The following is a 21,479-nucleotide window of genomic DNA, read 5'->3' on the forward strand; positions in this document are numbered from 1 at the left end:
TTCCCACCCCAATGCTTTTTTGGAGACGGCAGCCCTCCATCCTTCCGCTCCGTGAAGGTGGTACACCATTGGCACCCCGCTCCGTGAATGCCAATCCCGCCTTCCGCTCCGTGAAGGGGAACACCCGCCACTGGCATCCCGCTCCGTGAACGCCTCCGTGGCTACTGCCGCTCCGTGCAGTATTCTGCCGCCTCCTCCCACCCCTGGCCTTGCGGGCCGCGGTTATTGCTTATGCCAGGCCTTCATTGGGCCACCCCCAGACCGGCCATTATCTCGGTCTCCGCCACGCTTAGTTATATCCATGCCCCCGCTTTCCCCCTATGCAAAGTCCTTGGTGCTGTGCCCCTCCCCTTCCCCCTCCCCCAACACCAAAAACTTCCCCCCCTAAGCAGCGACACATCCCCTTATGCTCCGGTGAGGGCACCCGCCTGTTCCTTTTGTTATGGCTGTGACAACTTATCCCCCCATCCCTAGTGCCCCCTTGCGCTGTGGGGTGGTGGGAGGGTTGCTCTCGATTCCAGGCTGCAAATGTGCTCCCCCCACCCCGCCCTACCTCTAAGTACCTGAGCTCAGAGACGCCGCCTTCCTTGTCTCATTGGCTCATGCTCAGGTTTGAACTGGCCCCTAATCCCATTGTCCGCCCCTCTCCGCACCTAGGCTGTGCCCCCTCCCCCCTCCCTCTTGCCTGCCGCAGGTCTGCCCAGTTATACGGCCCATGCCTCGAGAGGCATGGGCCTCCTTTGTTTTAATGAAAATGTAAACCTCTTACTGAACAATTGGGAACTGGACTAATGAATTCTAAAGGACTTGCCTCACTGCAAGCTCTGCTTTACTTCCCCTACGGACCACATGGACTACAAATGAATTAGAACTGTGGTTTCTGTGGTGGGAACTTAAACTTGTTACGGAGTGAATTGGAAACTGGTCTGCTGTGTTCCAGGTGATTACATGGTTATCAGTGCTTTTGTTCTGAAGCTGTTACAAGGCAACTGGAGCTATAAGTTTTTTCCTTCTGGCTATATTTTTTTTTGTTTTTTGCAAAGAAGGAAAGAGATGGGCCTTAATGAGACTTGTGTAGGGACATAGCAGGGAGGCTGAAGAGGATGGGAGAACTGGCAGGGATTAAATGCCAGCAGAGTTCCTTGACTTTAAAGCAGTGGTTCTCAACTAGAGTGTCACCAAGGGTTTGATATAGCAAAGCCTATGCCACTTACTTCAGCAGCAAGAAATCTGGGACAGTTTTGTTTGATACAGGTTTGATACAGGTTTGATACAGGTGAACTCTCATGTATCTTACTGTCAACCTCAAAAATCTTTCAACTTGCCATATAAATAGATAAATAAATCCAGATTCTGATATCCCTCAATAAAAGTAATTTTAAAAACCCTCCTCTGCCAGACTCTTAATAAAATAACATGGAAACCTTTTAAAAAGGCACTCAGCATACCTGCCATACCATAAGAAATAAGTATACAGAGAACAACAAAATCCAAGGTTCCCTGGGGGAAGGGGGACTGCAAATACAGCATACCTACAACATTTTTGGCTGTTGCTGGTGGTGACAGTGATTGCGAGGGATGAGGGAAAAGTAGCAATAGAGAGCCATGATGGAGAACTTTAAGTGCCAGGCTCCCTGCTCTGCACTTTCCTCAAGCAGCAAGAATATGCAAAGATTAAAATTTTTGTGAAAAAAAAAAGTTTACATGGAGCTATTGAAATTAAAAAATATTTTATCTTTATCTTGCATCATTTTTAACAAAATATCTAGGTTGGTTTTGGGGGGGGGGGGGTTTGTAGTACAGCTATTGAATGTAGTGTGCAGTGTGTCGTGATTGTGGGCATCATCTGTCAGGTGTGTCACAACAGAAAAACGGTTGAGAATCACTGTTGAGAGAATTCCACTGAAGGAAATATCGTTTGTACAGAATTAAGGGGGGCTCAGACTAGTTAAAGCTCTGTATATCTGAATGCTGTCAGCATCTAAGTCTGAGCTGAGTTTTTGGGTTTAACAACTGAATGCCTTGCTATGAGGAAAAAAACTGGTTTTATTTTTGTTTGTTTTGCAAGTTGCTGTAACAATAGAAAAAAACAAGTATGCTTCACCCAGAGTGAAACTGAAACTATATGAGGGCGATAGTTTGATTTATGTAATCTAAGCAAGACTGGATGGACTGTGAATTCTACATTAAATAATACAAGGAGGGTCATGTATAGGATAGTATGACGTTGCCTTAATGTTTTGTGTCAAGCGCAGATGTGGGTTCTAATCACGGCCATGGGGGAGGCTCAACTTCCATTGCTTAATTTGATCTAGAAGAAAGATAATTCCTAAAGCTCATATGTAGTCCCCGAGACACACACAGGAAAGAAGGCTACAGGAACCACATGCCCTCCCATGCTGATGATTGTGGGACCCAGTGACCAGTGCAACAGGAGGCTACAGGCGCCAAGGACAGGACAACCAGGGAGATACCTTATCCCTGAGCATGAGCGATGATGAAAGTGTTCTGCCAGAAGCTTCTCCATACGAGCATAGGTGAAACTGGGTATACTCCGTGGCAAGCCAGATAGCCTTTGACTACTGTTTGTCCTTCTACAGGATCAGGTTGACTTCAAATTGGTGAAAGTAACGCACCCAGAGTCTTCGTTTACATCACAACCACTGAATATTAACCTCTAAATTATTATTCTGTCCTTTTGTTTTTTTTAGGTTTTTTTTCCTGCTTCTGATGTCCATTGTTTAAAAACAAACTGGCCTCTTATCAGTATTTTGACAATTGATCACAACATGTTTTGCACACGTTAGCTACCAAACTTCCTAAAAGGTATAAACAGGGTAAATTCTAGAACTAAAAAAAATGACTTCTTACCTGTAGGCACAGGCGTAGATGCAACATCTCCATTACCGTTCCCCAAACCATTGTGAAGGCCAACACCAGCGTTGCGGTCAAGAAGATTTACCACTGTATCTTAAAGACACACAGGTAGTATTACAAGAAGAATCAGCATTTTTGGATAAATACTATGGGTAAGGAAAACAATGTTCCCAAGTAAGACAAAAACAGATCCTGGTTTATTCCTTACTTTCCTGCTTCATTTTCATCCTTTTTTTTTTTTTTGGTCTTGTTCATAGATCTCCCCCCTTTTTCCTTTTAGCCCTACTGTATTTAATTTCTTCTACATTTTGCTGGGGTTTTGGGTGGGAAGGGTTATGTTTAAATCTGTTTTTATTAAAGAATGTCCAAGAAAGATGACATCAATCCTGGCCGCTGTGACTTTAAGCTCACCGGGTAAGTACATAAAAGAAACAGCAAGAAATGTTAACAATAGCCAACAATCCCAACAAGACATCCCCCCTCCCCAATCCTCCTGCCCCTACAGTGAGTAATATTAAGGTAAACTTGTTCAGTCACCCAGCTCAAAAAAATCAATAAGCATTCAAAACCATCCTCCTAGCGTGTGGTGGCAAAGAGTCACTATAAGGCAGCCATATATCCAAAGCTTTCTTTTTTTTCTTTTAGGAGAACTTCTTCACTTCCTAATCACATCCTTTACCATTGGTTGATGAACAGTGTTCCTCCAAAACAAGAATAGTATGATTCTTGTCTCCAATGCTGCAGAATAGTAATTCTGGCTATTAGAAAGACCTTTGAGGCCCACAAATGTTTATGACGCTGTGTAACAGTTCCCCCCAAGTTCACATATCCACATATTGCTACTGGTGCCAAAAAAAAAAAAAAAATCTCACAGAGAGAACATTTTCAACATTATTGATAGACTTGTTTCCAAAACTTTTGAATATTTATACATGACCATAATGAATGTACCAATTTGTACCTTATATTTCAAACATAAATCTGAATCAGTTAAACCAGCTAGATAAGCTTGTCTCTGAGAAATTTTATGCCTGGGAAAAACTTCTGTATTGTGTTTCTCTCATCTTCATGTTCTGTGTAATTTTAGAAATGCATCCACAACAGGATAACAAGAACTGGATGTGTAGTTCTTGACTCCAGTTAGATCATAAACCCTCTAATGAGAATGCATGAGCTTTAACCCGTAATGTTTTACGGAAAGAAGATAAAGTATGTTTCTCAGGATTCTCCAGATCAAACCAATCTTGGATTAATTCCCATCCAAAGTCCAAAAGTAATTCTGATTGTAAGGATTGAACATAATGACAAATTTACAAATAACTAAAAACATGTATTGTCCTTTCTCTCAGTTTTTGCCACAAAGACTTTAGTGACAATATTTTTCTATTGTCATCCATAATATGAGAAATAACAGATATTCCTCTCATTGACCAATCCCTAAAGATTTTCCTATGTTTCTGGTTGAAAAGTAATATGTATTTATATGACATAAAAATCGGATGAGTAATATAAGTATTGTTAAAGACTACAGTGTGAGCTGATAGAGGTTTTCACTGCCAAAGAAATAAAGAGATCTATGATTAACAAAAAATTGAGAATAGTTGTTGATGCTGACTGTTGCCCTGTAAAGCGTGTTTCTTTGAAAATTAAGGTTGCCAACAATAGGTAGAAAAAGAGATACTGAATAACTCAATTTTAGCTTAAAAGTAATCCAATGCCAGGACTTAAGAGCAGAGGAAATTAAAACATGATTCTTCAAAAAGACTGGTAAATGAGATGGTTTAGCATGTAATATATAACCGGAGTTGGAGAGGATAGACAATAGCAGCCTCAAACCTATTGTCACAGTAATATGAGTTACCCATGAGCCAATCCCCCTCCTGTCTGAGATTTGCACAGTGAATGCATAGTAGTTATACATCAGATAAACCCATCCCCATCCTGCTTTCCCAAGCCCATCAATTGAAAAAAAGGCACTTGTTACCACCCTTCCATGGAAATAGTCTGTTTTTTGTATAAGGTTCGGATGTCCTTCAGACTCAGAATGAGAGGGAGAACACTCAATACATATATCCATTTGCATTAAACAACTGAATTGTTCCACTTCTGTAGAATATTTGGTAATTTAGCTACATTAAAAGAATGTAGTAGGTGCAGATCACTAGTAAGTCAGATACCGAAATATTTCATATGATGAGTGATTCATGTTAAAGGAAATCTACCCCTCCAATCCTAAGCCCCCCCCCCAATGCGCCAAGAGCCATAGCTTCAGACTTATCCAAATTCAGCTTCAATCCTGCTTGACCACCATATAAAGAAAGTTATGTGAGCAAAGCAGGCAAAAAAGAATGTGGTCCAGAGATATGTAAAAGGAGATCATCTGCAAATACTGCAATTTTAAAATTACTTTCCCCAATAGCGATTTCGGCAATTTGTTCATCATGCAGTATTTTGCATATAAAGGGGTCTAGAGATAACACAAAAAGTAACAGCAATAATAGGCATCCCTGTCGAGTGCCCCAGTAAAGACTAAATCCTTCCAAGAATTCTCACTTTAGGGTGAGTGTATAACACTTTTATATATTGTAAAAAGGGGCAATGAAACCCATATGCACAGCAAATAGATATGCCCAATTAACCCTGTCTTTTTGGCATCAAAACTAATGAGTAAATAATTTAAATGATGGGGTTCTGAGTGTTCAATCGAATCCAAAGCTTTATGGACAATCGTAGCTGCATATCTCCCTTCAGTAAAATCAACCTGTTCAGAGGAAATCAAAGAAGGCAATATCTTAGCAAGCAGGTCAGCCATAATCTTGGCTAGCAGCTTAACATCATAATTCAACAAGGAGATTGGACCATATGGCATAGGCAACAAGGGATCACATCCAGGTTTGGGTAAAACCACAATATTTGCCAGGCTGGTCCCCCAAAGGGTGGGAAGGGTTAAATAAAGATATGTCCCTTTCACTGTGGCCATGCCACATAATAAGAACCTCATGCACCTGTCATACTGACATGAGCAAGGATGAATTCACTACAGAGGAAGCAAACTCTGCACTCAGGAAAAATGCGACAGAAAGGAAAGATGAGATGGCAGAAATAAAAAAAAGTGCGTGTCAACTGGAAGAGTCTTGACTTGGGAATGGTTCTGGAGAAACCTTGAGTTTGTGACAAGGACATGAGGAGGAGAAGACTATGAAGGCTGCTTGAGAGAGAACTAACTACTTGAGAGAATTTGAGCTACTCCTGGAGATGGCAGTGAGCTCACACAACATCACATTCCAAAAACTAAAATAGTCAAGCACAAGTGCAATTATAGAATATGTAATTTTTTGAAATGTTAACATGCACATACCTCTTTCCTGGGAATATATTACAACTCCCATTCCATAGCATTTGGAGCCATTCTGGCTTTTGCTTTGAGCTTAATCAGCCACACAGGAACAGGTAAAAATCTCAGGCATGCCTAACCAAGCTCCAAGTAAAAGCCGGAATGGCTTCAGCTGCTATGAAACATCCCCCAGGGTCTGAAAACGGACGATCCCAAGAACAGAAACCTCTAGAATTAAAGCGCGAGTGATGCATTTCTATAAATTGCTGTGCATTTTAATGACAATGGGAGCAAGTTGGTACATTTCTTCAGGGTTTGCAGACCCTTGGATAATTTATGCCCCAGGGGCCTGCAAGTGGAGTTTCCCTTTGAAAATGTGGTAGCTGATGACACTGTGGCTACTTCAGTTCAAAGTCCACGCTGCAAAGATCAGTTACCTTTGGGCCTTAGTTTGTAAAGGAGGACTGCCATTCTCTATGTCAAACCTCTACCATACACAAGACTCATGATCTCAGAGAGGAAAGTGTGCAATTACTCGTAGGGAGAAGTTTTAAGGGAGGCAACGAAGCAGTCTAATAAACTTTATTTTAATATCAGCAAGGCAGGCTGCTGCTTGCATGACGTTAAGGACTATATAATGCTTACCATGTAAACACTCACGTTTCTGCTTATTTGCTTTGTTCTCCAGTTAGAAATTGTTTAACCTATCCTTTTTCTCTAACAACCAAGTTCCACATTCCCTGTTATAATGTAATTTCTTGCTTCCATTGTTAACTGGTTTTTTCCCCCTAGTTCATTGTAAACCGGTACGATAAGACCTGGTCTTGAGCATCGGTATATTAAAAGAATTTAAATAAATAAATAAATAAATAAAGGGACACTATCTTCCAAATTTACAACAGATTTACTGCTAAATGTAAAATATTATTTTCACAAAAGTTCAGAGATAACAACATGAAGAGATTAGACAAAGAGATATTCTAAGCAGAAAGGAAGAGAACTTGGAAGCAACAACATGCCAAGAGTGAGAAGATGGCGCTAAGGTACAGTAAGAAGTCCTTCTAACTCAACTGAAGTATAACGCCAGTAATCCCCAGTCAAAGGAAGGCTTAAATAGGAGCAACAGCCAAAGCACCCCCAATGGAAGCAATATTGAGGCCTCCAGGGCGTGTGAGAGAACATTCCCCCAGTAAACTACTGAAAAATTACTAACCGAAAGGGCACCAAGCGGTGCTTCCACTACCCTCATTCTTTTATAAAATACAGGCTTCATCAGGACAATATTCCTGAATTGTAATTCACCTTGAGCACAGATTCTGAAAGGCGAATAATTAAAGCCAACATCCAAATCCAATATTAAATGAGCTAAGGAGGCTGTTGCCTGAGCGCATGACTATAGGCTGGATGATAACTTCAGTGTGTTTAAAATAAACTGTCTCAGTGGAAGGAATGAGGCAGAAAAAGACAAAATGTAGAATGATTGGGTGACATTTCTTAAGGCTCATTGGTTTGCTTTTTGCTTTGGTCTGTGCTGATTGATACTGCACATATCTGCAGTATACTGCAAGTCCTTTAAGCAGTCTTGAGAAAAGCTCCAAGGCCTGCAACCTCTTTTGTGAGCGATTTCCCAGCTCCAGAGCTCAGTCCTGGCTGAAGGTGGGCACGGCAATCTTCATGGTGTGGTGCCCCTGCCGGTTCTGGCCATTAGATGCCACTCTCCCTGTACTTAGAAAGGGGGCCATCCACACCCTTCAGACCCTCCCACCTGGAGATTCTGATTGGGTGACTCGGTGCTCTTTAGCCCGGCCATTTCAACACTCGCGGGATTCAGTCAGAGAGAGCGGCTGCAGAGGAAACACGTATTTTTCCCATACTCTGGTGGGGCCTCCCGGCCTTGCCCAAAGGAGTTTTCTTTTAGAAGAGACGCCTCACCGTGCACTCCCTACCAGAGGGTCCTTCTTATAATTTACCGTGAGAGAGACTTTTAAGCCTGATACCCTTTGGGGAAAGGGACTCTCTTCAGGGGGACCAAAGACCTGTGAGCCTACTCTACTGACTAGGTAGGCAAGCTCCAGTGATGGATCCTGCTGCGAGAGGCAGTGAGGGCAGAGAAGATATCCTGATTAAGGCTTAAAGCATTTTTTGGAACTACAGAGAAGTGAGGGAGGTTTTTGAATCCTCCTTCCCCACTAGGATTTCAGTGCTGTGAATAGCCTGGTCCCCCAGATTTTTCCACCAGAGAAATCACTTCCAGTAAGGAAAATGAACAACTGAATCAAAGAAAGGAAGAGCAAAAGAAGGAGATCCCATCAGGACTTCCACCCCAGGAATCAGGACAGGCTGGGTGTCCATGGGAAAGAAGATTTCTAAAAGTAGGATTTTTCCAGTTAAAAGGGGACCTCCCCACCCCTCACTAGGATTCCCAGGGCACAGCCACTGGGAGCGTAAGAGCATTTAAATTCACCATGGGCTCTTCCCAGAGGTCTGTAATAGGGACACCAGCTACAGCCAGATGTACACTCATCAATTTGGACAAATGGGCTTTAATTTACCTTTATTAATCAGTATATTAACACCCAGACCTTGTCCTGTCTGAGCTCTTACAGCTTCTTATCTCTTGGGAAGCCCATAAAGTACAGCACACACTCCGGCGACCCCCTTTTCAGCATCTGGGCCATAAACGAGAGCTCCCCCCCCCCCCCCCCAGGGGTTAAGAGTGGATGGTTAGTCGGAGCAACCCCAGAAGATATAAATAAGATTGTATGCCCTTGGGACTTAAAACACCCCACTAAGGCTTACAGTAGTTTGCGTTGGTTGTAGGCGAGCATGATGTATGTTATGTCTGGTACAAGAAGGGTGAACAGCTGGACCAGGTACTAGCCTATTTATAACACCTGGCTACGCAGACAACCAAACACACCTCTTTAGGACTAATCACTGTTGAGTCTGGAATTGGGAGATATTCAGAAGCCTTTTAACATGGTTGTCAAACAAGCCTAAAGGACAATGTAATAAGAAAATTTAAAATGTATATAGGGGAATTGCTCCATCTCACTAAGATTTTTCTCCCATGCTGTGCCTATGAGAATAAAGTTTAGAGACTCAGCCTCCAAGACTCTTTAAACGACAGAAGATAAGCTGAATATGGTAGTGTTACGTTTGCCAGTCGCGGAGTCAAGCCCCACAGCAGCTGCACAGCGTTCGCACTGCTTAAGTGTGTCCTGTGGCAGATGCCAACATTATCCTCACCGCTGCCGGGAGACTTCAGACGCATGCGCAGGAGCCACACTTAAAGGCTCCATGATGAGAATCCACTTGCTGGAGCTTCCTGATGATGTCAGCATAGCTGAGTACTTAAACCTCAGCCGTGCTTGTCTCTGATGCCTCAGCAATGGGTCCCCTGCCTTGATCAGCATTATGTAAAGCCTCGTCCAGCCTTACTAGCCTCATCCAAGCCTGCCCAGCCATGCCTGCCTCTGTAGTCTCATCCAGTCTGCCTGCCTTGTCCTTGTCTTACCTTTCCTTGTCCTGTCTAGTCCCTCCATGTCTTGTCTGCCTTGGCCGGAGTCTCTGGTTCTGACCTCAGCAACGGACTTTGGCTTTTCTCTTGCTTGCTGCCTGGACCTGACCTTGCCTCGAACCCTCACTTCGTCCTGGCTGCTGCCTGCCCTCTCTCTTGAATCACCCTCAGGAACCACCTAAGTCCTATGGCCCCTGGAACCCCAAGGCTCAACCTGCAGGGAACGGGGCTGGTTTAGGTGAAGCTCCACCCTGTCCCAGACCGAGGCACATTCGCAAACTGCTGGCGTGGGTGGTGACCTTGCTCGCCGGGCAGCATCCATCGTGCCACAGCACAAGGGCTCACAATCCTTACAGGCAGCTAACAAAAGAGAAGCGGGCATGTCCTAATCTTGACAAACACTAATGTACAGTGCACATAAACGATTCCAAGAAAAAAGTTTTATATTTTTCCAACCCAACTCTGAGGGTCTTGTGGAAGCTGCGGCCCAGTAGCAGTGCCCTGGTTGTCCTGCCTCCCAGTGGCTTGCTGAGCCAGTGACGTCCCCTCAGAGAGCAGCTTACAGAGTGTAGACTCTCCAACTGGACTTGTCAAGGGTCAACTAGGAAGGGAGAACCCTCCTTCCTCCTCCCTCCTCCCATGGACAACTGGGTGCTCACAACACATTTTAAAAGCACTTTTTTTTTTTTTTTTTTAAAGTATTTTAAAACATTTTTATTTCCCTCACTCAATACTGAGCTGCTACTCAGGGGCACTCTACAACTGCAAAGGCCCCTCCTCCCACCACCACCACCACCAAAAAAGGTTGTAAGCTACACCGGGCTATTAATTTAATTAGTCAAAAAGCAATAGGGTCTCTGGAAGCTTTGATTCCGCACCGCTCCAGGTCAGGGGAGGAGGCAGCTGTAGTATCTTCCACTAACACTTCAGTTACAAAAAGTGCAACCTTTGCTCATCTGTATAATGATCCTCAATAAAGAGGCAAGGCAAAAAGTCAAACTTTTTAAGCATCCGACTGTTTAAATAAGTTTTGAGTAATGGAGTTTCAGCAAGCTGATATAACAATTGGTTCACAGCGGGCCAACGCCAGTCCTCTTGATCATCAACCCCAAAGGTTCAAACGTTTTTTTGGGTTTTTTTAGTTTTTTGTTTTTTTTATGTACATGAAATATAAATAATATCTGTAGAATCAGCACCTCAGTGTGTCACCCAAACGTAGCTGGCTAAATGCGTTTGAATATGAACTTCAATATGTCTACCGTGACCAAAAACTCCCTGAATGTCCAGCACAGGCTTAGAATACAAAAGCAACCCCGACACCGGCTGGCGTTCTGTTAGCAGAACTGCATCAGGGGAGCATTTAGAACCACAAACCTTCAAAGAGCGGTCAGCATCGGGTCGGCCGACTCTCAACATCTTGTATCTGCCACTAACACATGCAGGAGAGAAGTAAGAGGGGCCATGTGCTGAGGTCCCCGTCTTCACCGCTGTATAGAAACCCCCCGGGCATGGTCCCCGTCTCTGCAGTGCAATGACATCTTTAACTTGTACAGTTATGGCTGTGCCATTCTTACCAGCAACACGTGCTACAACCGAGGATGAAGTGGTGGACTCGACAGGTTGTTCTGCAAAACCAAGAAAAAAAAAATCCATGAAGGGTTGTTTGCCATAGAATAGGAAAAAAGCTTTAATAAATCCAGGCCTTAAAGTCCTTTAGTTAGATGGCAATAACAGAATATTTTAACCTTCAATTGTCAGTTAGAGGGCAGCAGACACCCACCAAAAAGCATAAGAGGAGTATAGGAAACAGAGCAGTTTGTGTGCTCAGGGCAGTGATAGGACCAGGCATTGGTCTTTTAATATATTAAGGTTCATAGGAAGAAAGCAACAATATATTGTACCAGGACTACCTGGGGTGTCCTTGTTACTTAGTGATAGGGTGTAATTTACCGTATGTAAGTGTAATATAAAAAATTAAAGCACCCACATGCAAAAGGATGCCAAAAATAATTTAAATAACAACATGTGAGTTATCCGGCTAAATGCCGACTTTGGAATATTCTGGGCAATTATCTGGCTAATACGTAAGGGCCTTGTCGGTGTGTTCTGGGCAGAGATAAGCTAATTGGATTACTTACCTGGCTAACTCTGGTCGTGCTGTAAAGCTTTCCTAAAGTTAGCCGGATAAACTTATCTATGGCGTTGTATGTCAAAGTTAGTAAATGCAATTAACTAACACTCAGGCCGATACAGTACAGTGCGCTCCGCCGACGGAGCGCACTGTTAGCCTGCTCTTGGACGCGTGTTTTCCCTTACCCCTTATTCAGTAAGGGGCGGAAAATGCGCGTCCAATCCGTGGCACCTAATAGGGCCCTCAACATGCAAATGCATGTTGAGGGCCCTATTAGGTATGCCCGCGCGATACAGAAAGTAAAATGTGCAGCCAAGCCGCACACTTTACTCTAAGAAATTAGCGCCTACCTAAAGGTAGGCGCTACTTTCTGCCGGCACCGGGAAAGTGCACAGAAAAGCAGTAAAAACTGCTTTTCTGTGCACCCCCTCCGACTTAATATCATAGCGATATTGAGTCGGAGGTCCCGAAGAGTGTAAAAAGTAAAAAAAAAAAAAAAAAAAGAAAAAAAAATTTAAATTGGGCCCGCGGCTGTCGGGCTGAAAATCGGACGCTCAATTTTGCCGGCGTCCGGTTTCCGAGCCCGTGGCTGTCAGCGGGCTCGAGAACCGATGCCGGCAAAATTGAGTGTCAGCTGTCAAACCCGCTGACAGCCGCCGCTCCGGGTCAAAATGAGGCGCTAGAGAACGCGCTAGTGTCCCTAGCGCCTCCTTTTGCCCGTTTCTACCGCACCACCTCATTTACATACTGCATCGCATGCACCAGCGAGTGGCCGGTGCGCGCACCGGGAGAGTGGGCGTTCGTCCGCTCTCCCATGTTTTTACTGAATCGGCCCGACTGTGCTCTAATTATATAAAGCTTTGCAGTGACACTATGATTATGTGAAGAAAAAACAGAAGTTTTAACCTAAGCATCACAAAAAACAATATAAATGGAGACAGAAACCTCATCATGGGGACTTGGCTAATTATTCAGTACTTTGATTTCACTGGGTCATTTCTCTCCATCCCTCTCCCCTCTGTCTGTCTGCAACAGCTGTGCAGGCCAGCTCCTTGCAACTAAGATGTTTAATGCATGCACTGCAGGAGCTCAGGCATTCTCTACTCCCTGCAGGTAAATTTGTCTTGGATTTTGCTAAATCCTAGTGATTCAGAAATTATTCAGTGCTAAAGACATTGCCAATCAGTTTAAAAGCCCTATGGGTTTACTTTAAAAATCACAAATATTCTGCCACTCAAGCTCCTCACAGAAACATAGAAAAATAGACTAGAAATATGATGGCAGAAAAGGACCAAATGATCCACCCAGTCTTCCCAGCAAGCTTATGCCAGTATCTGCTGCACTGTGTAGGTTACCCTCGTGCTTATCAGTTTCCCAGACTGTAAAATATCAGGGCCCTCGGATGCTGTCCGAATCCCGTTTTCCCTAACTCCTGCCGTGGAAGCAGAGAACAATGATGGATCCACATCAAAAGTATCAGGATTAATGATAAGCTGCCTCAGCAAGTTACCCCCTTGTTTATTTGTTCCCCATACCATAAAAATCAGAGCCCTCGTTGGTTGCTGTTTGAATCCAATTCCCCTTTTCCACTGCCGTTGAAGCAGAGAGCAATGATGGAGTTGCATTAAGCCTTGATACTGTTATTTGTTAAGGGCAGCAACTGTCACACCAGCAAGTTACCCCAGGTTACCCCCACACACTCTTTTCTTCATTTCCATCTTCTAGCCTTTAGAGATCCACGGTGTTTATCCCATGCTCCTTTGAATTCCTTCACTGTTTTCATCTTCACCACCTCCTTTGGAAGGGCATTCCAGGAATTCACCACCCTCTCCATGAAGAAATATTTCCTGACATTGGTTCAGAGTAGTCCTCCCTGGAGTTTCATTTCATGACCTCTAGTTCTATTGATTTCTTTTCAATGGCAAAGGTTTGACGATTGTGCATCATTAAAACATTTCAGGTATCTGAAGATCTGTATCATATCTCCCCTGCACCTTCTTTCTTCCAGGGCGTACATATTCAGATCCTTCAGCCTCTCCTCATAATTCTTCCAATGCTGACCCCTCACCAATTTGGTCATTCTTGTTTGGACCACCTCTATCCTGTCTTTATCCTTTTTGAGATACGGGCACCAGTATTGAATGCAGTACTCCAGGTGAGGCCTCACCAAGGATTTGTACAAGGGCATTATCACCTCTTTTTCTCTTACTGGTTATTCCTCTCTCTATATAGCCCAGCATTCTTCTGGCTTTAGCTATCGCCTTTTCACATTGCTTTGTCACCTTCAGATCATCAGACACTATCACACCAAGGTCTTTCTCCCAATCCTCGTGCATTAGTCTTTCACCGCCCATCACATACAGTTCTTTTGGATTGCTGCACCCCAGATGCATGATTGCGCTTCTTGGCATTGAATCCCAACTGCCAAATCTTCGACCACTCTTCAAGCTTTCTTAAATCAGTTTTCATTCTCTCTACTCTCAGACATATCTACTCTGTTGCACATCTTAGTATCATCCGCAAATAGACAAACTTTACCTTCTATCCTTTCCGCCAGATTATTGTCTATCCTTTCCAGTTCTGTTCAAAGATATTGAATAGAACCGGTTCCAAAACAGATTCCTGTGGCACTCCACTTAACACCTTTCTTTCTTCCTAGTAGGATTCATTTACCATTACACGCTGTCTCCTGTCAGTCAACCAGTTTTCAATCCACGCTACCACCTTGGCGTTCACTCCCAAGCTTCTCATTTTGTTCATGAGTCTCCTATGTGGGACCATATCAAAAGCTTTACTAAAATCCAAGTAAATCACATCCAGCATTCTTTCCTAATCCAATTCCCTAGTCACCCAATTAAAAAAAATTAATCTCAATAAATATATTGAACATAAAAAATATTAATCAGATTTGTCTGACTTAGACTTAGAAAATAGCCACTGCTTTTACTAGCATCAGTAGCATGGGATATACTTAGTTTTTGGGTACTTGCCAGGTACTTGTAGCCTGGATTGGCCAGTGTTGGAAACAGGATGCTGGAATTGATGGACCTTTGGTCTGACCCAGTATAGCATATTCTTATGTTCTCCTGGTGAATTCATGCTGCCTCGGGTTGAGCAACTCATTGGATTGTAGATAGTTCACTATCCTTTCCTTCAGCAGAGCCTCCATTAATTTTCCCACCTCCAAAGTAAGGCTAACTGGCCTGTAGTTTCCAGCCTTCTCTCTGCTCCCACTCTTGTGAAGCGGGACCACCACCGCTCTTCTCCAATCTTGCGGTACCACTTCCATTACCAGGGATCTATTGAACAGGTCCTTCAGCGGACCCGCCAGCACATCTCTCAGTATCTTGGGATGTACCTCATCTGGCCCCATGGCCCTGTCCAGTTTCAGTTTTCCTAGCTCTTCCTATACATTCTCTACTGTAAATGGAGTATCCCCATCCACAGTCTTGTCAATTAGCAATGGTCCTTCTCCAGGGTCTTCTTTAGTGAACACCAAACTGAAGTCTTTGTTTAATATTTCTGCCATTTCTTTGCCTCTCTCCACATACTGATCTTTGTCACCTTTCAATTTCACTATACGATGTCGGACCTTTCTCCTTTCTCTGATATATCTGAAAAATGTTTTGTCACCTCGCTTTACCTCATTGGCAATCCTTTCTTCCACCTTTTTGTTTTCTTGATTTCTTTCTTTGTCTCCCTCAGTTTCACCAGATATTCTTCCCTGTGTTCCTCTTTTTGGGATCCTTTATATTTCTTGAACACTAAGCATCAAGGCTGGCTGGATGCAGGAGCATCGCGGAGGTGGTTGAGCATTACAGTTTAGATGTCTCCAACTAGATAAGAGGCAGCTTTGATAGCCACCAAGGACACTCCCTTCCCAGTTCCAGTATCAGAGGATATGCTGTGCCTGCACAAATAGACTCTACTGTCTACAAAAACAAAGTATCAGCCATAGTCAGAGAAGCTCAAAATCCTGTTACCGTTTGTCACCCAATCCCATGAGTCAGGCTTCCCAAATGATCCTAAAAGGTGAGCCATTTCAAAGGAACAGTAAGAGATCCATATTCAAAAGGGTTTGTCTGGTGGGGCTTGGCTGGACAAAGCCTGAGTTTTAAACACCCTTTCATGCTAAACGACTACATTTTAAAACTTAGCTGGATAACAATGAGGCAGGTCTGGGGCGTTCTAGGAGCTTGTCTTAAATTTACCCAGCTAACACTGAAGATCAGCACTACCTGAAAAAAAATTTGCTGGCTTATTCTGGTCAGAGAAATAGCAGTCCTAAAGTTACTCTAACGTGCTGATTCCACCCCCCTCCCTCATTTCCCAATCCCGTACCTTAAAAAAAAAAAAAAGTTGTTGCTCAAATCCTCACCCAACTCCCCATCCTCACCCCCCTGAAGAGGCCTCCCTGGGCTGAATATTGAGTGCAATGGAGCTGACAGCTCCTGGCACATTAGTATTCATTTATTCATTTCTCTCCAGGTGACAAGAACAAGGATTGGCTGTCAGTGAAAGATGTTACATTCGGTGGACTGCAGCAGCTCTGCACAGCCGACTCTCTCACCGCTGGCGCCCTGCCGACACTGATGCCACCACCATGCTGCCTTCTTCCTCAGTGGTTCCTAGGCATGCACGTGCGCACACACTCTGCTCCTTTATAGGCCCCGTGGTGGGAAACCAGGACATGACACCTGAGGATGGCGTCATGGGCCCCAGGTATTTAACTCCAGTAATGCACTCAAACGGCGCTTCAGCACCAGATTCTCCTGCCTTGCAATGCGTGTTTCTACCTTCCATGCCTCTTTGTCTTGGCTTGCCTCGTTGTCCTCTCTGGCCTTGTTCCTCTGCCGTGCCTTCTTGTCGTGTTCCTGCCTCGCTGTGGCCTTGCCATGTCTGCCCTGCCTTGCCTTGGTCCTCAGTGTCCATCCAGACTTGTCCTGTCTATCTTAGTCTGACTCTGGTTCTGACTTCTGTTACAGATACTGACTCCTCTCTTGCCTGCTGCCTGGTTCTGATCTCTGCTATGGGCTCCGATTTATTCCTCTGGACTTCTGCCTGCCCCAACCTTGGCCTGAATCCGGATACTGATTCTCACTGCCTGCCCCAACCTTGGCCTGGGCCCGGTCCCTGCCTACTCGCTGCCAACCCTGACCTCTGCCTGTACCCTGACTTCATCTGACCACGAGTCTTTATGGGACATTTGCCTAAGCTCTGCCAGTTCCTGGAACCCAAAGGCTCAACCTGCGGGGAAAGGGACTGGTCTAGGTGAAGTTCCAGTTCCAGTCCCAGTTAAGGGTGTGTCCACCGCTGTCGCCGTGGGCCTAGCAGGTTCGCCCACTAGGCTGCATCAACCATGCCACAGCCTAAGGGCTCACATCTATGACAGAAGAGGCCGTCCCCTTTCAGAAATGAGTAACTTTAACAAGCTAAGGTCCCACTCACCACGCCACTGAATACTGACTTCTAAATTATTATTTGTGCCTTTATTCAGGATTTTTTTTTTTTTGCTTCTGATATCTATTGTTTAAAAACAAACTGACCTTTATCAGTATTACAGCAATTGATCAGAACATGTTTTTGTACACATTAGCTATCAAAGATCTGAAAAGGTAATCACCTTTTTTATTTTTCCCCAAATTGAGAACGTCTAACAGAGGATGGAGGTCAAGAAGACTTGCCACTGCATCTTAAAGAAACACAGGCAGTATTATAAGAAGAATGAACATTTTAGGATAAATATTACAGATAAGGAAAACAATGTTCCTAGTTAATGATAATAAATATACTGATTGTCATTAAAACTTTAAAATGGAGCACAGTAACACATACCACAACATATAAAATCAAAATGGTATAAAATAAAACATACTGAGCTCCAAATTCAACAGCTGTGTGGCTTGCTGGTTAGCCAGACAAACGTATCCAGCTAACTAGTGCTGTATATTCAGCGGCATTATCTCACTACAACTTATAAAATCAAATAATTATGAGCAACCACTTATAAAATTATAAATAAACATCAACATAAAACAATATCCACAACCAGTTCAATGTCACTGGCAGCTAAATAAAAAACTTGAGTAAGCAGCCAGGCTTCAACTGTTTTCCTGAATTTCCAAACCAATATCACAAGGCAGTGAGTTCTAGATCAATGGAGTCTGATATTGGAAAGTTGATTGTCTTCTCCCTTCCAAAAGAACTTATTTTGGAGAACGTACCCACAACAGTACCTTTAGTGATGACCTCAAAGCTTGTGAGGGTTTGCACAGAATCAGCAAATTTGACCAATAGGTTTTCCTTTTGATGAAACTTTAAATGTCAAACAAAGAACTTTAAAAATGATTTTGCAATGCCCAGGCAATGAGTGAAGGTCTTTAACCAACCGAGAAACATGGTCAGATTTTGAAGCGCCCATGGTCAACCTAGCAACAGTATTCTGCATTAATTGGATTTGCTTTAAATTAGTCCCAATTATATCTAAGTATAAAGAAGTACAATAGTCAATTTGTGATTGGACTAAGGCACATGATAACATTGTTAGATATGATATACATAAATAAGATTTAAGCTTCCAAATCATCTGCAAACTAAAAAAAGATTGATTGAGAGAGACAAGATACCTGCTTTGATGTGCACAAAGCAGAGTCTAGGTTCATCCCCCATATTTTTATCAATTCCACAAGAGATGTAACCACATTTTTCATCCATGGGATATTCTAATAGTACTGACCTTTAAAAGCAGCAGCAGTAGAAAGTTACTTGAAAATACAAACTTTCCCGCCTTATGGCATTCTCTTCTTGTTCTTGTTCCTAGATCTCCTTTCCTTTCAGTCCTACTGTCTTTCATTTCTCACATATTTACTGGGCAACGCTTGCATGATAAGGACCTCATGCACCCATCACAGGGACACGAGCAAGGATGAATTCAGTGCAGCAGAAGAGGTTGAGCGGCGCACTCAGGAAAGGTGCGACTGAAAGGAAAGATGAGGCAGCAGAAACGAAAGAGACGCGTGTCAACTGGAAGAGCCACTGCTTGAGCGCGGTTCTGGGAAAACCTCCAGCTTGTGACGAGGACACCAGAAAAAAGAAGAAGATAAAGGCTGCCTGAGAGAGAACTAACCTGTTTGAAAGAATCTGAGCTACTGCCAGAGAACCCACACAGTATTACATGCCAGAAACTAAAATAGTCAAGTACTCATGCAGTTACAGAACATGTACTTTTTGAAATGTTAAGAAACGTATATTTCCTGGGGAATATTTTAAGTCTCCCGTTCCATAGTACTTGGAGCCTTCTCGGCTTTTGCTTTAAGTTTAATCAGCCACACAGGAATAGGTAAAAACCTCAACCATGCCTAACCGAGCTCCAAGTAAAAGTCGGAATGGCTGCAGCTGCTACAAAAGACACAACCCCCTCCTACGGAGGTCTGAAAGGTAACCATCCCAAGACCAGAAACTTTATATTAACATAGAACATATAGTATAATGATGGCAGAAAAGGACCAAATGGTGCATCCAGCCAGCCCAGCAAGCTTCTTATGAGAGGATCTGCCATGCTATGCAGGTTACCCCCATGTTTCTCTTACGGGTAGCAACTGCTGCTCCATGCAGTTCTAAGCCTTATGATGATCCACTAAACATTTACTACTAGCAACTGAGTGATGAGCTTTCTTGAAAATTCAGACAATGCTGCTTCACGTGTCCTCATTGGTTGCTATCTGAATCCAATTCCCCTTCTTCTCCTGCTGTTCAAGTGGAGAGCAGTGTTGTAGTTGCAGCAAAAGCATCAAGACTTATTGGTTAAGGGTAGTAACCACCACACCAGCAAGTTGCCCCCATGTACCCTTTTCTTCATTTCCATCCTCTAGCCTTTAAGGAGCCACAATGTTTATCTTTTGCCAATTTGAATTCTTTGATTATTTTTGTCTTCACCACTTCCTCCAGAAGGGCATCCAGGAATCCACCACCCTCTCCATGAAGAAATATTTCCTGATGTTGGTTCTGAGTCGTCCTCCCTGGAGGTTTCACTTCATGACTCATAGTTCTGATTTCTTTCCAGTGGAAAAGGTTCAAAGTTTATGCATCATTAACATTTTTCAGGTATTTGAAGGTCTGTATCATATTTCTCCTGCACCTCCTCTCTTCCATGGTATACATATTTAGATCCTTCCGCATCTCCTCATAAGTCTTCTGATACTGACCACACACTATTTTGGTTGCCCTTCTCTGACCGCCTCCATCCTGTGTCTATCCTTTTTGAGATACGGTCTCCAGAACTGAACACAGTACTCCAGGAGCGGCCTCACCAAGGACCTGTACAAGGGCATCATCACCTCCTTTTTCTTAATGGTTATTCCTCTCTCTATGCAGTCCAGCATTCTTCTGGCTTTAGTTATTGTCTTGTCACATTGCTTCACCACCTTCAGATCGCCAGACACTATCATCCCAAGAACCCTCTCTTGGTCTGTGCAGATCAGCTTTTCACCCCTTATCATATACCGCTCTTTTGGATTACCGCACCCCAGATGCATGACGCTGCACTTCATGGCATTGAATCCCAGCTGCCAAGCCTTTGACCTCTCTTCAAGCTTTCTTAAATCACTTTTCATTCTCTCTACTCATTCAGGGGTGTCCACTCTGTTACAGATCTTAGTATCATCCATAAATAGACAAACTTCTATCCCTTCCGCAATGTCACTCACAAAAATATTGAACAGAACCGGTCCCAAAACCAATCCCTGGGGCACTCCACATAACATGGCTCTATCTTCACAGTAGGTTCCGTTTACCATCGCACGCTGTCTCCTGTCAGTCAACCAGTTTGTAATCTACACCACCACCTTGGTGCTCACTCCCAAGTTTTAGAACTGAAGCAACAGTGATGTGTTGCTATAAATTACAGTGTATTTTAAAGATAGTGCTGTGTATGTCAAGAAATGTTAAACAGTAACAGCAATAGTAGGGCTTGCAGACCCATGGCTGTTTTATGCCCAAGGGCCTGCAAAGTGGAGTTTCCCTTTGAAAATTTGAAAGCTAGTGACACTGTGGCTGCTTCAGTGCAAAGTCCATACTGCAAAGATCAGTGAACATTGGGCCTCATTTTGAAAGGAAGATTTGCCATTCTGTATCTATGTAAACCTCTATCAAGCACAGGACTCATTATCTTGGAGAGGAAAGTCCACAAATTTCATGAATTTGCAGAAAAATTCCAAGGCAGCTCTTTTTGTTCTGTTATAGGGTTCCAATTACTCATAAGGAGAAGTTTTAAGGGAGGCAACTAAGCAGTCTAATAAAATATTTTTTAATATCAGCAAGGATGGCTTGCTGCTTGCATGACTTTGAGGGCCACCTCCTACATACATTTACTACTAAATGTAAAATATTATTTTCACAAACGTTCAGAGATAGCAACATGGAGAGATTAGAGCAGAGCTGTAGCCAGGCCATTTGGCACCTATGGCCAAGTGAAAAAGTGTGCCTTCACCCTGTGTATAACATAGAACACCATGAGCTGGGAGACTCTTCTTACACGGAGGAGGCTTTGAGTTTTATTTTCACCCAGCAGTTTTCTATAGCTCCTTTGGGCTTCCAACTCAGTAGGAACCAGTACAGAG

At 43.4% G+C, this 21,479-nt stretch overlaps 1 protein-coding gene across 8 annotated transcripts in view; it reads right to left on the reverse strand.

The window, feature by feature from the left end:
• The window catches only part of ADGRG2 (adhesion G protein-coupled receptor G2), a 224,355-nt gene that overhangs the window by 108,936 nt on the left and 93,940 nt on the right, over positions 1–21,479 (reverse strand). For 7 of the 8 annotated variants that reach the window (XM_029603355.1, XM_029603356.1, XM_029603357.1 and 4 more), the window contains exons 7-9: positions 17,486–17,554; positions 11,306–11,356; positions 2,872–2,970 (exon numbers count right to left, since the gene is read on the reverse strand). In XM_029603355.1, coding sequence (XP_029459215.1) covers positions 2,872–2,970; positions 11,306–11,356; positions 17,486–17,554 — 219 coding nt within the window. The remainder of the gene's footprint in view (positions 1–2,871; positions 2,971–11,305; positions 11,357–17,485; positions 17,555–21,479) is intronic. The other variant, XM_029603354.1, reaches the window with a different exon arrangement.

The sequence above is a fragment of the Rhinatrema bivittatum genome, chromosome 5 (assembly GCF_901001135.1).
Source record: "Rhinatrema bivittatum chromosome 5, aRhiBiv1.1, whole genome shotgun sequence".
In the NCBI taxonomy this organism is placed as follows: domain Eukaryota; kingdom Metazoa; phylum Chordata; class Amphibia; order Gymnophiona; family Rhinatrematidae; genus Rhinatrema; species Rhinatrema bivittatum.